Source organism: Phymastichus coffea, unplaced genomic scaffold (assembly GCF_024137745.1).
Source record: "Phymastichus coffea isolate CEN01 unplaced genomic scaffold, Cenicafe_Pcof_1.1 PCOF00111, whole genome shotgun sequence".
Taxonomy (NCBI): domain Eukaryota; kingdom Metazoa; phylum Arthropoda; class Insecta; order Hymenoptera; family Eulophidae; genus Phymastichus; species Phymastichus coffea.
The window spans coordinates 522,579-542,888 of NW_026706922.1; the positions used below are offsets into that span (position 1 = coordinate 522,579).

Sequence of the window (20,310 nt, forward strand, 5' to 3'; positions counted from 1 at the left end):
CATCGGGACTCGCTTGCAAATGTATCTGGAATTCCCGGCCCGAAGAGCTTTAACTACTCTTACGATATTGCTTTCGATCGAATAACGAGTGAGATGCCAAGTGGCTGGAAGGAAATATAGCGTCGAAGGCTCAAAATCGAGTGAAACTGGAGCTTTTTTTGGGCTCGGGTACAGGACGGAAATAAACAGAGGACTCCGGAATAAAATTTACATTGTCTGGAATGTTTGGAAACAAGTTTTAATAACCGGCGTGCGTGTGTATCCATCGGCGCTGCCGGATTCCTCTATTTACATTCGGTTTTTATTCGCCTAAAAGCTCGCCTGTGTAAAGTCAAACGGACACAGCCGCGAAGCTTGTTCCGCGGTCTGATTCGCTCTGTTTTGTTTGTTCCATGCCCGGCGCTGCTTCATACCCGACGGGACTCCGCTTTTTGCGCGCACGCAACGCAGGGCACTCCGCTCTACAACAACGTGGCCAGCGGCACGATAGTCAGCAATCAGAGCCTCGTGCTGCAGAACGTGTCGCGGAACAGAGCCGGCATTTACACTTGCGTTGGCAGCAATCAAGAAGGCGACGGCGAGAGCAACCAGCTCAGTCTGGACATCAAGTGTGAGTTGTTGCGCGAACTCGAACGGCGCTTATACACGCCAAAGATCCGCGACCGTTTCGTTTCGTGCACTCGGCGCAGTGCCGTGCGCCGTATCGATCGTGCGAATGCCACCGAGCAACTGCATCGAAATTGAACCGAAACTTTCGCTTCTCCCTGCATGCGCAACTATGCCGTCTATGCCAAAGTTCAATTCACTGCGAGGAGAATTTCAGTTTCCGTACATGAATTTTCTTTCCTTCTTTCCTTCCTTCCTTCCTTCCTTCCTTCCTTCCGTCCTTCCTCCCTCCTGGCCTTTTTCCTTTGTCCTTGCCCACCCACGCTACCCCTCGCAATCGAGATTCAGTCAACTCACTTGCGCCCTCGTTTTCGAGCTTTCATTTTCAATTCTATCGCCAATTTTAATTTCCCCGAGTTCTCAAATTCGCAAATGAGCGGCGGAGCGCTCAAACTTTTCGTTGACGTAAGACCTGAACGCTCAACTATTTCCGAGCAATATTGCAATCGAATGAAAACGTTGCCGCTCGCGCTGAACTCGGCTAAAAGCTCGGCTGTACGGAAGGAATCTCTTGATGCCTCGCTCTTTTTCCGTCGCGTTTCTGGATTGGTTACCCAAACGTAAAGTCTCCTCAAATATTGACACACATGCCCGAATGAATGCAGCGGCAGCATGGCCGTGATGAATAAACAGTAAATGAAAAAGAACAAAGAACAAAGTTGCCGAAAAGCATTGATCGGCGAGGCTATTCATTAAGAGAGCTGATTGCGAGAGCATTCGTTGGATGTTTAGCAAGATGGTTATGTAATATGAAACACGCGTAGCTTTTACGCACTCCGTAAACTTGCGATTCCCGAGGCGTACAGCTTGGAACTTTGCTGATTTCGAGCGCGAGGCTATATTCGCCGTGTACATTCGGTTCTTGCTGCTGCCGCTGCTGCTGCTACTGGCGCCGCCGAGTAAGAAACTAAAGGCTCCTAAGCGACGCGATGAAGATTAGCCAGTTGTTATACGCTCGAACTTTGAAAATCGTTCGGTGAAAAGTTTGCCGGGAAAAAGCCGGGAAAAAGCCGGGAAAAAGCCGGGAAAAAGAGAGTATAAGACTGCCAGGCAAGTTTCGAAAAAACGACGTTTTCTCTATCGGCACATCGAGCTCGAAGCTTAACGATACGTTGTTCGAAACGCACTTTGCGCGGCCTTTCGCCTAATCCCGTACATCGGAATCGTGGCGGACGAGAAGTAGGTCGCTAGTTAAAAGGACGAATTGCGTGCACGTGACAGTTGCGCCGGTGTGCCGAGCTGGTCAGACGAAGGTGTTCGGCGTGGCTCGCCAAGAGACCGTGAAAATACCGTGCGAGCTCGAGGCGAACCCACGAGACGTGACGTTCAGCTGGAAGTTCAACAACACGATGGAGACCATGGACATACCATTGGAGCTGATCAGCAGCGACCAAGCCCACTCGTCGGTCTCGTACACGCCGATGAACGAGCTCGACTACGGCACGCTGCTCTGCGCGGGAACCAACGAGCTCGGCGCCCAGGCCGAGCCCTGCCTTTTTCACGTCGTGCCGGCCGGTAAGCCACAAGCCTTCGGCCCGCTGATGGCAAGCCGCTGACCATCCCGACTATCGTCGCCGAGCGCAGGTCGTCCAGACACGCCGCACAACTGCAGCCTGCAGAACACCACCTCGGACACGTTGCGCGTCGAGTGCGCGGAGAGCTTCGACGGTGGTCTGCGGCAAAAGTTCACGCTGGTCGTCGAATTGGAGTCGAGTCCCGTGGCTGCCGCTGCCCCGCCGTCCGCCTCGCCCGGCGTCGTCCTGAGGACGCCAGCTGGCGCGGTGGTCTACAATTTGACCAGCAACCAGCCGGACTTTCGAATCAGCGGCCTCGAGCCGAGCACCAGCTACCTCCTCACCGTCTACTCGAGCAACAGCAAGGGCCGAAGCGAGCCGGTGCAGCTGCACGCCACCACTCTCAACCAGCCTGAGAGGCGTACCGGTCAGTCCAAAATTCAATTTGCGCCCTTCCAACGCGTCAATTCGGCATCCGTCGATTTCACTTTCGCGTCGGATCGGCCTGGAATATCGTTAGCCGCACTAGCCGGCCTTTTAACGTCGCTCGTAACGTTACCTTGGTCTTTTCCCATTCGGTCTATTTCTGCACATTCCCTCGTTCCATCTTTCTTTCTCTTTCCGATTCGCGACTTATTCAGCAAACTTTATCATTATGTATTTTTTTAACGACGATCGGATCAACTTTGGATTATTGCGCCATCGTACGGAAGGCGCGTGCTCTCAGGCACAACCAGTTCCCCCGAAAAAACAATCAAATAAATCGGTTTGCTTGCGCTAACGGCTCTGCGCTACACTTTTTAGCGCTCGTTTGTTACGGTATCTTGGGGGCTGCTAAGCTGGAAATGGCACGGAGCCACGTTGCTGCGCGGACTCTGGCACTCTTGGCACAGTAGCGCACCAACAGAGATTTCAAAGTACCAACTGACTCTGCTTATAGGCTATATTCAATTGCTCTCGCTTGCCTCTCAAGCGTCCATTTCAAGTCATACATTTTCAAAAAATATAAAATTTTGAATCGGCCGCGCCATACCGTCAGTGCTCCATTCGTTGGTTTTATCGTTTGATATTACTTGCGCGTTCGACGGTAAAGGGAAGCTTGCAAAAGTTATTGACTTGGCGATAGACGGGAGAGCAATGACTGATAAACCATGCTCAGGCGACAAGCCGCTACGACCACCGTCACCGGAGAACTGTACGATCACCGAGGAGACGAGGACGACGGTGAGGGTGAGCTGCGCGGAGAGCGACTACGTGGACAGCAAAAGCGCGATGTACGTGCTGCAAGTGTTCGACGCCGAGACTCGTCGTCTGCTCGCCTCGGCCACCAGCATGAGTCCGTCGATGCTCGAAGTGACCGACTTGCCGGCCGAGCGTAGCCACTCGGGTCTCGTGCTCTTCGTCAGGGTGATGACGGCTCACGCGACCAGCGATGCCACCGTACTCAACAGTCAGCAGAACCTGAATAGCGGCGAAAGTCCCGAGCATCAGATCTTTCCAGGTGTCGTATCGTCGGGGTGGGGGGGGGGGGGGGGCGCTCTGTCGCCCGTTCCGCCCCTTCGCTTTCAGTTCCGTCAATTTCGTTTGGGTTGCCCGCAGCTCTGTCGCCGGTCATACTGTCGCTGTCTGGTCCGTTGCTGGGCGTAGTGGTTGGCGTGGCGGCCGGCCTCGTCATCGTCATCTTCCTGATCATAGTGGCCCTGAAGCTGCGCTACCGGCAGCGTTCCCAGGACGACAAGGACTCGCAGCACGACGACGGCGGCATGGCCACCCTCACGGCGCCCAACGACAAGACCGCCTCGCTGCCGCTCAGCAGCGACAGCATCGAGAGCTTCGAGAAGGATCCCGATATCATACCACAGGCGACAGGTTCGAGTCTCCGATCGGCATCTCGGAATGCCACGCGACTTCGCGTTGGCTTGACGCTCTCTGCTTGCTTTTCCGCAGACAATTCGTACGCCGAGTTGTGCAAGGGCACTTCGCCGCGTTACGTGCTGCAACAGCAGTCGCATCCCTCGTCGCATCTGCTCGAGCCTGGATCGCTCGGCTCGCTGAACAACGTAAGTCCGAGCTCGGCCGATTGGCGTTGCACTCGGTAAAGATGGCCGTTGCCGTTTTGCAGGCATCCAAGATGCAGTACGCCGACCTGACGCTGCGGATCAACCGACGAGTGCCGCCGAACTGCTACCAACCGGTGCCGCGAAGTCAACTGCTGCCGATGTCGACGCTGCCGCGCCGATTGCCGAGCTCTTGCGCGGCCTCGGCCGCCAACGATCCGACGATCTACGCGCAACTGGCCGCCGCCTCGGCCGCGGCCTCGGTCGCCGCCACGGCCGCCGCCTCTGCGCACTCGGCCAAGCCGATTTACATACCGCCTCCGCACCAGTACATGTCGAGCAGCAGCCGATCGCCCGACGAGACCACCGCCGAGACGCCGCTCATCGGCTCTGACAATAAGGTGACGCGTGGTCCGCTTCGTTAACGCCGATAAAGTTCTTTTGCATCGATTGTCTTTTGTTGCCAAGCGATTACCCTTTTTGGTTTAGCCCCGTTCACAGCCAAGGTAACTCGCAACATGCTCACGATTTACTTTGACGCTTGCAGTCCTTAATCGACCGACAGTTCAAGCAGTCGCGGTGAAGCAGCGTCGAGGAGGAAGTGTTCGTCATTTTTGACTTAGCGTTTGTGTCTTCAGATAACAACAATCACGGAAGCAGCGAACTCGTGGCGAGGCGCCGAAGCGCCGGGTGCCAGTAGCAACAATGTCAACAGCAATAGCACGGTGTCCACATGATTCGTCGAGGGTGCCGAGAGCCTCATCATCAACACTGCACTCTAAGCTCAGTTGCTGCTGAGAGAGACGGTCGCCTTTCGACAAGTGTACAAGTGCTTCGTTCAATCGAGTCACCGCCGCCACCGCCGCCACCGCCGCGTCTAATGTATTGTATAATATGTAACACGAAGAATAAGAGAGATAGGAGAGGTACTGCCAGAGAGATTGAATATATTAAGCAGGCAGTCTAGATGATACTGTTGATAAATGCAATTGCAGGCTCGATCGGCGCGCGGCTATTGTAAAGATGATATTATAAAGCGTAAGAAAACAAAACAATACACGGTAAAAAGAATCTGTACAAAGTTTTTATTTGTAAAAGAAGCAACTTTAGCCACTCTCTATCGCCAGATGCGGCTGAAATTCGCGATTTAGCCTGTAGTAACTTTAGTCGGTACGTTCATTATAGCCTTTATTTTCTTATACGAATGTGTATTCTTTCTCGCGTATAAATGATTTAAGGTAGACACTCTGCGACAAAAATTAACCATCCAGTAAAAGTAACATACAACTACGAAACTTTAACGTAGAAAACTTTTATATATAATTCAAGCGAAGGAACCCACGATGCTACTTGTTGAAGCACGTGTGCTTGTATAAAAAAAACTGTGTAAAAGCCTAGACCTTAACTTCGTGTGCTAGTTCTTAAGTCAACTTCAAATTAACGCAAGAGAAATTATTATTGCATCCTTTTAGGGGCAACGGCGAGTTTTCTTTTTAAACGATATCTAGACTCCAATCGACAGTCTCATGAAGCCTTTTAAACATTATACTTTTCTTACGAACAATCTAACTGTGCAAGGAAATATTGTTTCGAAAATTCATCGGGTACGAGTGGCCTAGCTTTCAAGATCGAACGCTCTAGCTTTCAGTTTACGACATAGTTAGCTTCGAGTATGTATTTGGATGTAATTAAACTTGTATCACGATTAAAAGTTGACGAACAAATAAATCCCAATATCCGTCCCAAAATATATTGAATAGTAAAGAGGGAGCCAAACGTTCAAGTACATTGTTGAATAAAAAAATTTTTATCGATTATCTAGCTGACATTGCAGCGTCGAATACCAAGGCTGACTGCGGACATCTCCATCAAAAGCGTTCATTTTTAACAATAAGAGTCATTTTATGAAATTAACCAATCAACGTTGGATGATTTTTCCCAAAATTTGTACACTTTGTTCCGCCGTTACGAAGAAATGTTGACCCTGAGACGGGACGAGATGCCATTCCGAAAACAATAAAATAATCTACACGTATTTATGATTTTTCACAAGACTGACGCGTGGAAAGTAACAATAATAAACGATGAAAAGCATAAATACAATATATAGAATTCACACAGAGTTTCAACTTCCTGAATTTCAAACTGGACAGTCGTTGTTCCATATTTTATTCCAGTATACATTAAGCGTATAGACAATTAGTTGCAGTCTTTGCGATCTGTAGTACCATTGTTACCTCGAGATTGACCATTATTACTACGGTAACTTATAACACAGATTCGATTGCAGATACACGAACATTTATTTATTTATTAATTTTTTTGTTTTGCGGTAAATTAGATTTACGTCAATCATTTTAATTATATTTTTTTATTCTGCTATTAATTTTCTATTTAGGCATGGTGCGCTATGTTATTACTTGCATTATAATTTCAATAGAAATCAAGTAAATACTTAATATAAGTGCTGCTCATGTGAGAAGGTCGCAAGTAAACGAAACCATTGCCTATTGCAATAGGAATGTTTGTATTCAATTTGAAATTTGCTTGCATTATTCATCTAATGTTTCACACTTATTTAATAATAGTTTAAATGACTCGAGATCGACTTCATCAAAATTTTTTTAAATAGAAAATAAAATATTTCTCTTTCTCTCTCTCTCTCTTTCTCCCTCTGTAATCTATCTAATCTATCTAATCTATCTAACTTGTCAATATTTTGTCAAAATTAAAGAAAAAGCAAACATATTTGTACAGTTGTTCTATGTAAATTAAGCTCTTTCGCATTTACACAATTTTTAAGTAAATATAAAATAACCTGTCTATATAATACATGTGATAAAATAAGAAACAACTGGACCTGGTCTCGATTTTTCAGTGATGTATTTAATAAATTAATACTGTAATTTAATATTTCTATATAATATTTCTTATTAAAGAAATCAAACGACACGAGACGAAATTTTTTTAGACAAATTTGTAAAATTTTTAAATACTTATTGGTAATGGTGCAATGTTCAAATATGTAACTCGTAATCAAAATTAATTGGCACAAGCGAGTTTTTGCTGTTATTTACAACCACATATAATTTATTAACTGAAACTGTTATTTCAAACCGAAGCATAGATAAAATTGTTGATAGTGCTGAGTGCAAGAAAAATTTTCATGATGTAATTTGATATAGTTATGTACTTTCTTGTTACCAAATATTATTCTTATGTAACTAAAATAATTGTAATGGCACACAAAGTGCAATGCTCGTAAGTATTAGAAGCTACAATTAAAAATTTGACCGTCAATGTATTGCAAAATTTATAAACAAAAAAATAAACTGGAAATTGAAATAGTATGTACGTATTGACAAAAATAAAGATATTATGATAATATTATATTATTATTATAAATTGTTAATTTTTTCTCATGAAGAAAGTTTTGAAAATATATTGATTGGCCAAGGTGAAAAATGAATATAAATTATATGAGATCTGAAAATATAATTCCGATATTCCATATAAAAAGACCTACTGTTCTCAACAACGAAATTTTCTAAATAACCCTAAAAGTACATTAAATAATTTGTACAAATGTTACAGTTTGTAATTGTAATAAATTACTTTGATATTTTACAATCAATACACCCCTCATCTTCTAAATCTAGTGATTCTGGAGTATCATCCATTTCAATTAACTCTCCATCAAAATAAAGTTTAATTTTTGATTCTTGTACATTCAGTTCTTGCGAACAAGCTCTCATCAATTTCGAAAATGGTTCATGGTGCTTTAAGGTCAACATTAAAGTTTTTTTATCTGATATCTGTATTTTAAGCTTGCAACCACTTTCTAAAGCATCATTCTGTTCAGAATTACCTAAACCTTTGTGTTTCTTAACAAGATTAGCACTTACAACACCACCCTCTGTAAAGTGTACAACTTATCAATAATTAATTTAAATTGGTTAAAGAAAATTAAACAATCAACTTACCTAGAATATCTAATATTGACCAATTAATTGATACAGGTGTGTCAAATGGATGTATCTTTTTATCTCTTTTTGTGATTAATACTTGATTTTCTGGAATACCTTCTTCTTGGGCCAAGTGTTTGAATATTTTTTGAAAAGTTTCGTACTATAATAAGAATTAATACATAATTATCAATATTCTAATAAAGTAGAGTACATTTCACTATTTTATAGCATACGATTGTACCTTTTTCAGTTCAAAACGGATACACTGATCAGATTTCCACATAACTTTTATTGTAACTTCAGTATTATCCCTACAAGGACTTTTCAGCTCAGGAGACCCAATCATGACATAATTGTCATCTTCTTGAGTCAAATCAAATACAGAATCGTAAGACTTATTTAGTTCCAACTCTATACTATCATTAAATGATTTGGAATTGGATACCATTTTAGGTACCTAAACAATCATAAAAACATATGTAAAATTATTGAGAAAAGTACATAGATATGCTGTATATTAGTTAGGAATTATTCATTACTAGAGCTTTTTTTATTTTTGAACTGCGAGTAGTTCTTGGAGGTGTGAAATGATTTACCATAACACATTCATCATCTAGTTCATCATCAATAATACAAACTACAGGATTTTCATTATAAATGTCTTTAACTTGTATAGTTGACTCTGCTTTGCCAACAGAACTATCATTATTTACAATAGGTTCAGCTTCACTGATTGGTGGTATAACTTGTTCTACTCTAAAAGATTTATACTTATTTCAGTATATTCTAGGCAATAATATCATATATTAATTGAAAAATACCTTTCTGAGTTATTTATTTCAATAACTTCATCATTCAATTGAACTTTATTCCTGTTATTGCTTTTCTTTTGATTATTTAAAGCTGCAATAAAGAAATACCTTTAATTAATACACTGCTTATACAATATCAAAAATAAAATTTGAATTTTTAATATTTACCATTTAATTTGGATGCTGCATTTGTATAGATATCACAATCATCATCTGAAGAACTATCAGATGATGATGATTGTATCTTTGGCATTTTGTAAAATATTAAAACTACAAAGTGAAAAATTAATGATTAATAATGACAACAACATAAAGGACATTCACTTTCCAAATCAATAGAATACTTTCGGAAATCTAACCTTGATGAGGAGTTAACGAATGCTAGTATTTTTCATGATAAAATAACAGTAATAAACACACTTAACTCGAACGCAAACAAAAATAACTAAAAAAATGCTTTTTTTAACTATAAAATATAAAAACATAAAAATGTAATAATGAAATGTTCTGAGTTCAGTTGTAGTAGTGTTACGCAGGTTATACTTGGAACACACAACAGCAGTAACAGCCAGGGTTGGGCGATTCTGTCAAAAAGCTACCAGCAGTTCAGCAATTTCACTGATCACTATAGATATATCTTACCAGCTTTATAATAGCATATATGTATGTCTTCATTTGGAAAACGTTTTAAAAATTAATTTCATAATTTACTGAATAAATACCGTATTCGTTTAGTTATAGTTTTTAATAATAAAGTTTTTTCTTTGTAGTTCTTTAATTTCAAATTGAATTTTATTAAAAATTACAATAACTTATAGTGATACAAATTCTGAAAATAAATTCTTATGAATATCCAATCACAACAGAGAGACTTATATACGTTTCGTAAATTTCAACCTCAAGAAAATGTATATTTTCTTGCTGGTAACCAAAAATTACATAAATGGATACCTGCAGTTAATTATAATCGCTCATCTAGGAGATCTTTACTATGAAATCGACTATAAGGGAAAAAGTTACAAGCGAGATGTTGATTAAATTCGTGCGTTTAAAAATAAAAATGTTACACAACAAGAATCGCAGAAGATTTCAAAACATGTAACATTTTTTTAAGATAAAATTGCATTCAATAAAACTCGTCTTTCTCCATACGACATCAAATTTTTTTTGACAAAAACCACCATTATAAGGACGAAGTTGCATATCATTTCAAAGAAGCTATCACCACCTTAAGTTCTAAGGATTTCTCAATCTACATCTTTTCAAACTCCCATTTTCACCTCCGATTCGACGATCAGCTCGAATACAAAAACAAAGAATTATTGACTCTCCTCCAAGATAATTCTATAAATCTCATAAAGGAGTAAGGAAATGTAGTACATATATATAATACATAGTATATTCTATTTTCTGATTCGATTATTTATACTAACTTCGGTTGGTTGATTTTCAATTTTCTCAATACAGTTCTGTCTCACGTATTCAAATAAACCTTTTTATTTAAATATATCTTTTTCGTAATTTATTTAAAAATCATGCATAATAAGAAGTACTCATGAAAATTCAGAAAATGATTTACTTTTCTAAAAAAAGTTAGAAAAACTGAGAAGCTAGTAAAACAAGGAATATAACCGATATGTGATGTATATTTTGCAATACATGTAGACGGTATATTTAATCAATTTTTAATTAAATGTATTAATTATTTCTATTACATTTCTATAATAATTGAATTTGAAATGATAAAAAATGATTTTCTTATTATTTTATTATAAGACTTAGTAATTATTACATTTCGAAAAACAGAATTTTTTATCGTTCAAAATGCGGACGCAGTTATAAAACATACCTAGATTCGTCACGACTTTGGAAAATATGAGTTTTTTATGGCTCATCCGATTCTTAGCAATCTCGCGGCCCATATACTAGAGGTGCAGAGCGAGTCAGGGGCCCATCACCTGACCTGAGTCGTCAATTTAAATTCTGCGATCGTAGTGTCTCCAACGTCGATTCTACAAACTCCAAATTGAAGTATATAGTAATTTGTATTTTAACCCACTACACACTCTTTATATACCCTAAATATTGGTGGACCATATTTATCATTTTATTAGTAGTCGCGGTATATTAAAATATGTAGTTTCACATATTTATACAAATACGTAAGTTGAAAACAAACAAAAATACCCAACAAGACATTGACTTCTGAGGAGTGAAATGAAGTTTGAAAACCTATTGAACTGGCATAATACTCTTAAGTTATCTTAAAAATTCAAGAAAAATAATATTAAGGTAATCAATTCATTAATATTAATTTATAATGTAAATAAGTAATAAGTACATATACATAAAATAATTGTAATAAAATTAAGAACATTATTAAAGTATCGGGTTATGTTCACTATAATGGACTGTCCAATACGTTATACGATAATATACGATTAACGTTTGGTTATAGTATTAATATTTAAATTGCTTTGAAAAGATAAATTATTAGTAAATAAAATTGTATCAATAAGTAAACCGTAGTTTTAGAATAATAACACATGATAAAGTACCAGACCTACTTTCTAATCTTGATCTTACTCATTTAAATAATATTGCTCTGGTATTTAATAAATAATTAAAATTGTGTACAGAATTTTGTAGTTATGGTCCGACATGGCGACGTTACCACCGCGCAAAAATCCGACTCCCACAAAAATTTCAAAGGAACACCTGACTCCACTGCAAATTCTTTTGCAAATGGGATTTCCAAAACACAGAGCGTGAGTAATTTGCTAATACAATTTATTATTAACAGTAATAGTTATGTAAGATTAACAATTATTTACATTTTTTATATATTACAGAGAGAAAGCTTTGGCTGCAACAGGACATCGCAGTGTGCAACTTGCATCAGACTGGTTGTTGGCACATGTCAGAGATTCGACACTTGATTCAACTGATCCAAGAGAATATGTTCTTTATTTATGTCCTACTGGACTACTAAGTGAGCAGTTACAAAGATTTTGGGCCAAAAGTAAAGAATTGGAGTGGAATGGAGTACATAATTTTATGCCCCACATTACACTGGTCTCATCTTTCAAAGTAAATGACTTTTATTAGATATTTTTTGCAATAAATTGCCTCAATAAATGTAATAAAATAATGATTAAATGTAATAATTATCTCTAAAGGCTGCAGATGAATATGCTAAGCAACTAGCCACTATGTTAGAAAATTTAATTGCTAGAGATGATTGTCCAGAGTCTATTGGCCTAGAAACTTACATTTCTCCTAACTTCATGGGTTTGTTTGTGAGAGAAGAACAAGCTGAATGGCTGAAATCTCTGGCTGTTAAATATGTAAATAAGTTATCAGAATTGGAACTCAATGCTGAACCTAACATGAAATCTATGCATTTAACTCTGGCTTATCAATTTTCTGATGCCTTATACGAACCATTACGCACAATGGTTGAGAAACTTGAGCCAAACAAGCATGCTGATTGGGAACTTAGGCTGTACTCCAAAGACCTGCGATCTTGCAATATGAATGTGCATAAAGTAATGCACATGCATATTCCAAGAGAACATGATGAGTTAGAATTAAGGCCGGGCGATTACATTTATGTGTCAGAAGAAGCTTGTGCTAATTCCATAGATGGTTGGGTAGAAGGAATTTCTTGGTTAACAGGCACATCTGGTTATTTTCCTTTAAATCACACCAAGAGAACTGCTGATTCTGATTCCTGGACATTACACTCTACAGTTCAAATTATTGAAAGTAAAATAGATTTCACTGAAGAGATGATTCCTAAAATAAGGAGGCTGCCAATTGTGCTTACAAGTGAATCTTCAGATGTCACTGATGGAGTTCCACCGCAAAACGAACCTGTAATATTCTTATTTTTGCTGAATGGTAAAATATAACTCAATTTTAATAAGTACTCTCTCGTTTTTTAGATGGAAGCATCTGAAGCCACGACCGTCCCATCACGTGAAATTTTGATTTGTCGACACGGTGAACGAGTAGATTTTACATTTGGTACCTGGATTCCATATTGCTTCGAAACAGACGGCTGTTACGTTCGCAGAGATCTCAATATGCCCGCAAAAATCCCTCCTCGAAATATTCATAACTTCCAAGATGATTGTCCGCTGACGACCCTAGGTGAACTGCAAGCGCTTTTGATCGGTGAAGCGATGAAGACGTCCAACGTACATTTTGATGTTGCGTTTGCTTCACCTTCTTTGAGGTGTGTTCAAACGTTGTCACAAATCTTAAAAGGATTTGAATCTGATCTAGAAATTAAAATTGAGCCAGGCCTTATGGAATGGGTTGCCTGGTATCAAAATGGTTTACCCACTTGGATGACACCTGAAGAATTATTTGATGCAGGGTTTAAAATTGATAAAACCTATAAGCCCATTGTTAGGGCTGATGAGCTCCCACTGAGAGAGAATGCAACCCAATATTATGAGAGAAGTTATGCTCTCATTAAAAGTATTATAGAGATTACCAAGGGTAATGTCCTAATAGTTGCTCATGCAACTTCACTGCCAGCTTGCACAAGGCAGTTGACTGGTGGTAAAATACCACACGTAACGGAAGTTACTCGTCTGGTACAGCAAGTACCATACTTAGCTTGTCTAATGGCTAGAGCAGGAGCTGATGGTTGGACATTACATCCACCACCATTTCCACCATTAACACATAGTAGTAACAAAAGGTTCGATTGGAAAATTCTACTAACCTGATTTAATTCTATGCACAGTTAATAAGCTCCATTTTATTAAATGGTATATTCACATAAGATATTTAATGAGTGAAAGAATTTTAACTATTTATTAATAGAAAGCAAATCTTGGATATGGTTGAAAAAATCGTACTACGGGTATTGGTATTTTATTCCAATGTTTTAGAGTATTACCACGTTCTTGTTCATTTTTAAACTTAGATCAATACTTAGTAATCAATTTTACTCCATTTTTCAAATTGTGAGTAGTTGTTAGACTTTTGTTGTACTATACAACATCTATTAGGTATTATTGTTTTCAATTTTTTATGCATTTGACTGAGTCTATTTTTCTAAAAAATAAAACAAAGAACATTTTAATAGGAGGTTGACACTGACATTAGAGCATAAGTTATCATCAGAACACAACACAGGGACAGTGCTTTTAAATGGTAATTTATTAAATATACTTCTTCCAATAATGTTATGCTTGCCAAAGAAAAAAAGTTTTATCTATGCACGAAAAGTATTTTATTCAAAAAAATATCAACAAGTTATCAAAAGACATTACAGTTGTCTACAATATGTATACAAATTTATTACCTATATAAAAATATAACAGTTATTAAAATATGTCAACAAATGTACAAAACTGTTATTCAATTATGATACATTTTATAATAAACAAGCAAGGATTTAGTGTACCTCACAAATGATTTATATTTCTTTTATCTACAATTTTTATTTCTTTACTAAATATGTCCACTTTCTTTCAATTTGGTGACTAGAGTGTCAACATCTGGAACAATTGAACCAGCTTGTCTGACTGGTGGATCTTCAACAGTCAGAACTTCAATCCTTGGACTGATGTCAACTCCCAAGTCTTTAGGAGTGACTTTTTTCATTGGCTTTTTTTTAGCTTTCATGATATTCGGCAAAGTTGCATATCTAGGCTCATTTAGACGTAGATCAGCACTCAGTACAGCTGGAGTTTTGACTTTGATGACTTCCAAACCGCCATCGATTTCTCGAGTCACTGTCAATTCTCCTTGGCCATGTTCAATCTATAAAAGATGAAAATCCACGAGATTATAGAGTTTACACAATCATCTTATACAACACACATTTTGTTTACAGATAAGAAAATCTAACTACCTTACTGCAAGAAGTGGCAGTGGGCCAGCGCAAAACTCCACCAGTCATCGCAGCAGTCTGATTACAGTCGTCGTCGATGGCTTGCTTTCCCAGAATTACCAGATCTGCTTTCTCATCCTTGGCCAGTTTAGCTAAAATTTTTGACACATGAATTGGCTGCAAAGTTTCATACTCTGGCCCAGAGACTTCCACATGAATGCCTCTATCGGCTCCCATAGCGAGAGCAGTCCTTAAAGTTTCTTGAGACTGTGCTGGACCACAGCTAACAGCAATTACTTCAGCGGCCAATTTTTTTTCTTTCATACGCACCGCTTCCTCGATCGCGATCTCGTCGAACGGATTCATCGAATGTTTCACTCCATCGGTCATAACGCCAGATTTATCTGGCTTGACTCTAATCTAGTAAAAAAAATATCATTCATAAAACAACTAGAATTATAAATGTTCCATTGGTGCTCACAGCGTATGCAGCAGAAAAAAAAATTGCAGCTTTTGCTTGCGATAAATACGTGAAAAACATCTTGTTGAAAGAAAAAAATGGATTGGATAAGAATTTGAATAAAGATTAAAGTATTTATTTGTTCGCTTACTTTTACAGCATAATCGATGACTCTTTTCACTCCAACAAGAACACGAGCCATGTTTTTAATTTGGAGAAGGAAAATGGAGTCTTAAGCAAATTTATAAGACTATCTCTGCCTGGGGATTTGGTCCGCAAGTGGTTGATATATGAGACGTAAGCGATGTACTACTACACATTGTACATACATCATGCTGTATATATAGAGAGCAACGATTTGTTTTAATCAGGCAGCGCTAGCGTAAAAAAGGCGGGAATATTAAAAAATAAGTTATTATAATATAATAAAAAAATGATCATTCTTGTTATTTTTCGATTTCAATTCCATATTTTTAACCAATTCCGATATTTTTATAAAAATTTTACTTTTGTTAAGACATTGCAAAGATCATTCTTGTTAGCGCAAGCTATTGCAACAGTACACTATACGTGTTACAAATTAACTATATAGATGTTGTCGATTGTGTGACTAAAATATATCATTAAAATAGTAGAATTATTATATAAAAGTTAAAAATAATTAGTGCATATATAAAAAATAGGCATATTTCGAACTAAATTTACAGAAAAACATCTACTACCATACATGCCGATATGCGTCTTTATTTACAGTCGTCGTGATTAATTTGGAAGGCGAAAAGGGAAGGAATTGTTCGCAACTTTGTCTACTGCTTTGAGCTGGCTACAAATTATATTGTATGACCGTCGTCTGCAACTTGACAGTAATCAGGTATGCATACGAATGAACAAATGTAAATCTTACGGATCGATACATGTGACCGTAATAAAAACTTCAGCATAAGGTATGATTACTATGATTGAGAATTCTCTTGTAAGGAAAGTTAACTTTTTTACCATTACAACATCAAATATTGTAGAATAATTCGAGAAATTTCATAGATCCTATGATAATCATATAAATAAAGGAAAGAGTAATAATCCTCAACATTTTGAACGTATTTACATTTGAATGTTGACATTGTTAAATTAACATTGGCGCATGCGTGTTCTTCGCAGGGAATGCTCACACGGCTCACACCGCTCGGCTGCTGCTAGCTGCAAGTTGGCGGCCCCCAGTCGCAAGCAAGTTTAGCAAATGACGTGGCCCGGATGACGGCTGCACGAGCCACATACTTGGCTACCAAACTTCGTTCACGATTTTTTTTATGAAAAACATTGTTAACATTATGATTAAATTGATCGAGCCGCAGAAGTAAGATCTCATTATCTCGATCTTGAATTGCTGTTAAGCTTAATAATTGTGAGAAGAGGTAAGTCATTCAATATGTCAGTTAACCTCCGCACTCACTTTACACAAATATGTTGCGGAATGATTGAGCAAAAGTGCGGGTGAAATAGATGATTAGTATGGATTTCTATTTCCATATTAAAGGTCAAAATGACGACGTACGAGGAGTTTATTCAACAAAACGAGGATCGAGATGGTGTTCGTTTTACGTGGAATGTTTGGCCCTCGTCTAGGGTTGAAGCTACCCGATTAGTCGTGCCATTAGGAACGCTTTATCAACCGATTAAAGAACGACTTGATCTTCCACCTATCCAATATGATCCTGTACTCTGTACACGACCTACTTGTCGAGCGATTCTCAATCCACTTTGCCAAGTTGATTATCGAGCGAAGCTTTGGGTTTGCACCTTTTGTTTCCAGAGAAATCCAGTCAGTTTTTCAGCTTATTCTAAATAAGTCTCCAAAGATCATGAGATTAAATTTTCTTTTTGAATGTTTAGTTCCCACCACAATATGCTGCAATTACAGAACAACATCAGCCAGCAGAGTTAATTCCAATGTTTTCAACAATTGAATATACTATCATGGTGTTGTATTGGATTCTTTAATTAATCCTCTCTATATGATAAAAAATAATTGTTCATTGAGGCTTTTTATTTTCAGAGAGCTCCATGTTTACCTCCAATATTTTTGCTAGTTGTAGATACATGTTTAGATGAAGAAGAGTTAACTGCCCTGAAAGATGCACTTCAGATGTCATTATCTTTACTACCTCCCAATGCATTAATAGGACTTGTGACATTTGGCAAGATGGTTCAAGTTCACGAACTTGGTTGTGAAGGATGCAGTAAGAGTTATGTGTTTCGTGGAACTAAGGACTTGCAACCAAAACAGGTGCAGGACATGTTGGGTATTGGAAGACCTGTTCCTGGACAAAATCCAAATCAGAGAGGACCAACTGGACAGCCTTTGCCACCAGCTAACAGATTTTTACAACCTGTGCACAAGTGTGACATGAGTTTGACAGATTTGTTAGGAGAATTACAGAAAGATCCTTGGCCTGTTGGTCCTGGAAAGAGACCATTGAGATCCACTGGTGTTGCGCTGGCTGTAGCTACTGGCTTGTTAGAAGCTAGTTATGCAAACACTGGTGGAAGGTATGTAATTTTAATTAAAAATGTTTTTTTGTTTATTTTAAAGTTAAAAAAAACATTTAAGAAGAGTTCCATTTCTAAAAATAGAATATATTTTTTTTAATAGAATCATGTTGTTTGTGGGTGGACCATGCTCTCAAGGTCCTGGCCAAGTAGTCACAGATGATCTTCGTCAACCTATCAGATCCCATCATGACATTCAAAAGGACAATGCAAAGCATATGAAGAAAGCAACAAAGCATTATGACAGTTTGGCAGCTAGAGTAGCAGCTAATGGGCACATAATAGACATTTACTCATGTGCTTTGGATCAAACTGGTTTACTTGAAATGAGGTCATGTTGTAATTCCACTGGTGGGCATATGGTCATGGGTGATTCCTTCAACTCGTCCCTCTTCAAGCAAACTTTCCAACGTGTATTTGCCAAGGATCCTAAAGGCGACTTGAAAATGGCTTTCAATGCCACATTGGAAGTTAAAACGTCTAGAGAGCTGAAAGTCTCTGGTGCTATTGGTCCTTGTGTATCTCTAAACGTGAAAGGGCCGAGCGTGGGAGAACAAGAAATTGGCTTGGGTGGTACTTGCCAATGGAAGTTCTGTTCGCTCACTCCCTCAACAACCACTGCTTTGTTCTTTGAGGTCGTTAACCAACAAGCAGCTCCTATTCCTCAAGGCGGAAGAGGTTGCATACAATTCATCACTCAGTATCAACACAGCAGTGGCCAGAGGAGAATTAGAGTTACGACGGTCGCAAGAAAGTGAGTTGGCCTCATCAGAAAACGTCATCATTTGATATTGTAACTTTTACTTAATTACAATTTCTTATTTTAGCTGGGCTGATGCATCGACATCTTTGCATCACATTGCCGCTGGTTTTGATCAAGAAGCAGCTGCAGTATTAATGTCTCGTCTCGCAGTTTTCAGAGCCGAGAGTGAAGATGGTCCAGATGTACTGAGATGGGTGGATAGAATGCTTATTCGTCTTGTAAGTTCTTTGAATTTCTAATTACAGTGTATTCATTATAAGAAAATTGAATTAACGATGTATTTCATAACTTTTAGTGTCAGAAGTTTGGAGAGTACTCAAAGGACGATCCAAACAGCTTTAGACTAGCGGAGAACTTCTCGCTCTATCCGCAATTCATGTATCATTTACGTAGATCGCAATTCCTACAAGTTTTCAACAATTCGCCGGACGAAACTAGTTTCTACAGACATATGCTCATGAGAGAAGATTTGACCAACTCTTTGATTATGGTTCAACCTATTTTGTACAGTTACTCTTTTGGTGGTCCACCAGAACCAGTTTTGTTGGATACGTCATCTATTCAACCCGATAGAATTTTGTTGATGGATACGTTCTTTCAGATTCTTATATTCCATGGAGAGGTATTTTCTTTCTTTTTTTTTTAATTATTAATACTATTTTTAAAATGTCGGTCATTAACTCAGTTATCATCTTTTCACAGACAATAGCTCAATGGCGTCAATTGAAATACCAAGATCTTCCAGAATATGAAAATTTCAAACAACTATTAGCAGCTCCAGTTGATGATGCAGCCGAAATCTTGGCAGGACGATTTCCAGCTCCAAGATACATTGACACTGAACAGGGTGGCTCTCAAGCTAGATTCCTCTTGAGTAAAGTCAATCCTAGTCAGACGCACAATAATATGTATGCTTATGGAGCGGTACGTTTTATTCACACGTTCAATTATTATATTAAAAGTCTTCCTTTTCATTTAAATGTATCATTAGTATCAGCATTCAACGTTGTGATTAATCAATTTTTTATTTCATTACGATCCTGTGAACCAGATGCCGATGTCCAATGGGGTTGGTTTTTTATTTGTGAATTGTTTTCTAAATTTGGTTTAATTTGCTTTATTGCTTAAATTAATATTATGTATTTCTCGATTTACGCTTTTTTGCATTTTTTAATATTCATTTTACAAATTTTAAAGTTCACTATTGGTACGGTGGAATTAACGTCGAATCTTCAATTTATAAACTATAATGCTCTTAGGATAGGGTAAAATGTATTTGCTATTGAAAAAACAACTAATGGTGAAGGAGTATAATCACGCTTTTCATTTTGATTCTATTAAAATGATTATTTAGTGCTTTACTAATTAATTTGCTTTTTATTTAGGAAAGCGGAGCTCCAGTATTGACGGACGACGTCAGTCTTCAAGTTTTCATGGAGCACTTGAAGAAATTGGCAGTGTCATCAACGGCTTAGCCTATTAATTAAAAAGTACATTCAATATTGTTTTTTATATTGAAAAATTTCTGTGTTAAGTATATAAATTATGTATTTGTTAAGGGCAACCAGGATTAGTTTTTTAATGCCAATATATTGTAATGCATTTTTATAGCCTTAAAAGAACATTTCCATATTGCCTTATAAATAACTTACACTACAGAAACTACTTG

The 20,310-nt window shown here is 38.4% G+C and overlaps 5 protein-coding genes across 7 annotated transcripts in view; 3 read left to right on the forward strand and 2 right to left on the reverse strand.

Moving 5' to 3' along the window:
• LOC131670541 (nephrin-like) overlaps positions 1–7,595 on the forward strand; it is a 77,792-nt gene extending 70,197 nt beyond the window's left edge. Inside the window, exons 9-16 of one of the 2 annotated variants that reach the window (XR_009302462.1) lie at positions 451–610; positions 1,888–2,181; positions 2,251–2,607; positions 3,340–3,681; positions 3,780–4,049; positions 4,128–4,240; positions 4,303–4,743; positions 4,876–4,989. Coding sequence is in view for 1 of the 2 variants with exons in the window: in XM_058946216.1 (XP_058802199.1) it covers positions 451–610; positions 1,888–2,181; positions 2,251–2,607; positions 3,340–3,681; positions 3,780–4,049; positions 4,128–4,240; positions 4,303–4,638; positions 4,876–4,974 (1,971 nt within the window). In the remaining variant the exon portion in view is untranslated. Of the gene's footprint in view, positions 1–450; positions 611–1,887; positions 2,182–2,250; positions 2,608–3,339; positions 3,682–3,779; positions 4,050–4,127; positions 4,241–4,302; positions 4,744–4,875 lie in introns of both variants that reach the window. The other variant, XM_058946216.1, reaches the window with a different exon arrangement.
• Positions 7,596–7,712: 117 nt separating this feature from the next.
• Positions 7,713–9,583, reverse strand: LOC131670542 (uncharacterized). Its single transcript, XM_058946217.1, has 7 exons — positions 9,377–9,583; positions 9,186–9,287; positions 9,027–9,108; positions 8,745–8,961; positions 8,447–8,662; positions 8,221–8,365; positions 7,713–8,153 (listed from the first exon to the last, which is right to left on the reverse strand). Exons 2-7 carry the CDS (start codon positions 9,268–9,270, stop codon positions 7,849–7,851), a joined length of 1,050 nt encoding a protein of 349 aa, XP_058802200.1. The 5' UTR covers positions 9,271–9,287; positions 9,377–9,583; the 3' UTR covers positions 7,713–7,848.
• A 1,488-nt stretch (positions 9,584–11,071) lies between these two features.
• LOC131670499 (ecdysteroid-phosphate phosphatase) lies at positions 11,072–14,133 on the forward strand. The gene is made up of 5 exons (XM_058946150.1): positions 11,072–11,309; positions 11,657–11,785; positions 11,870–12,107; positions 12,197–12,895; positions 12,965–14,133. Exons 2-5 carry the CDS (start codon positions 11,679–11,681, stop codon positions 13,757–13,759), a joined length of 1,839 nt encoding a protein of 612 aa, XP_058802133.1. The 5' UTR covers positions 11,072–11,309; positions 11,657–11,678; the 3' UTR covers positions 13,760–14,133.
• Positions 14,134–14,317: 184 nt separating this feature from the next.
• Positions 14,318–15,629, reverse strand: LOC131670500 (electron transfer flavoprotein subunit beta). The gene is made up of 3 exons (XM_058946151.1): positions 15,483–15,629; positions 14,893–15,291; positions 14,318–14,801 (listed from the first exon to the last, which is right to left on the reverse strand). Exons 1-3 carry the CDS (start codon positions 15,531–15,533, stop codon positions 14,490–14,492), a joined length of 762 nt encoding a protein of 253 aa, XP_058802134.1. The 5' UTR covers positions 15,534–15,629; the 3' UTR covers positions 14,318–14,489.
• Positions 15,630–16,518: 889 nt separating this feature from the next.
• On the forward strand, positions 16,519–20,167 carry LOC131670495 (protein transport protein Sec23A). Of its 2 annotated transcripts, XM_058946142.1 has the most exons (10): positions 16,519–16,743; positions 16,866–17,150; positions 17,222–17,308; positions 17,385–17,878; positions 17,982–18,632; positions 18,706–18,859; positions 18,937–19,263; positions 19,344–19,565; positions 19,693–19,710; positions 20,027–20,135. In XM_058946142.1, exons 2-10 carry the CDS (start codon positions 16,872–16,874, stop codon positions 20,114–20,116), a joined length of 2,322 nt encoding a protein of 773 aa, XP_058802125.1. In that variant the 5' UTR covers positions 16,519–16,743; positions 16,866–16,871; the 3' UTR covers positions 20,117–20,135. The 2 variants fall into 2 exon arrangements, with proteins under 2 accessions (XP_058802125.1, XP_058802126.1); XM_058946143.1 differs by lacking the exon at positions 19,693–19,710 and having other exon boundaries at positions 16,520–16,743; positions 20,027–20,167.
• The last annotated feature ends 143 nt before the right edge of the window (positions 20,168–20,310 follow it).

What these genes read in the sequence shown, in the direction of transcription:
- LOC131670542 (XM_058946217.1), bottom strand. Translation starts at nt 9,270, where the DNA reads ATGCCAAAGATACAATCATCATCATCTGATAGTTCTTCAGATGATGAT. An exon ending in CAAAAATAAAAAAAGCTCTA is followed by an intron (nt 8,663 to 8,744) that starts GTAATGAATAAT and finishes ATGATTGTTTAG; the next exon opens with GTACCTAAAATGGTATCCAA. An exon ending in TCCGTTTTGAACTGAAAAAG is followed by an intron (nt 8,366 to 8,446) that starts GTACAATCGTAT and finishes TTCTTATTATAG; the next exon opens with TACGAAACTTTTCAAAAAAT.
- LOC131670499 (XM_058946150.1), top strand. Translation starts at nt 11,679, where the DNA reads ATGGCGACGTTACCACCGCGCAAAAATCCGACTCCCACAAAAATTTCA. An exon ending in CACTGGTCTCATCTTTCAAA is followed by an intron (nt 12,108 to 12,196) that starts GTAAATGACTTT and finishes TTATCTCTAAAG; the next exon opens with GCTGCAGATGAATATGCTAA. An exon ending in TTCCACCGCAAAACGAACCT is followed by an intron (nt 12,896 to 12,964) that starts GTAATATTCTTA and finishes CTCGTTTTTTAG; the next exon opens with ATGGAAGCATCTGAAGCCAC.
- LOC131670500 (XM_058946151.1), bottom strand. Translation starts at nt 15,533, where the DNA reads ATGGCTCGTGTTCTTGTTGGAGTGAAAAGAGTCATCGATTATGCTGTA. An exon ending in TCATCGATTATGCTGTAAAA is followed by an intron (nt 15,292 to 15,482) that starts GTAAGCGAACAA and finishes TTTTTTTACTAG; the next exon opens with ATTAGAGTCAAGCCAGATAA. An exon ending in CTGCCACTTCTTGCAGTAAG is followed by an intron (nt 14,802 to 14,892) that starts GTAGTTAGATTT and finishes CATCTTTTATAG; the next exon opens with ATTGAACATGGCCAAGGAGA.
- LOC131670495 (XM_058946142.1), top strand. Translation starts at nt 16,872, where the DNA reads ATGACGACGTACGAGGAGTTTATTCAACAAAACGAGGATCGAGATGGT. An exon ending in CAATTGAATATACTATCATG is followed by an intron (nt 17,309 to 17,384) that starts GTGTTGTATTGG and finishes TTTTATTTTCAG; the next exon opens with AGAGCTCCATGTTTACCTCC. An exon ending in GTTACGACGGTCGCAAGAAA is followed by an intron (nt 18,633 to 18,705) that starts GTGAGTTGGCCT and finishes TTCTTATTTTAG; the next exon opens with CTGGGCTGATGCATCGACAT.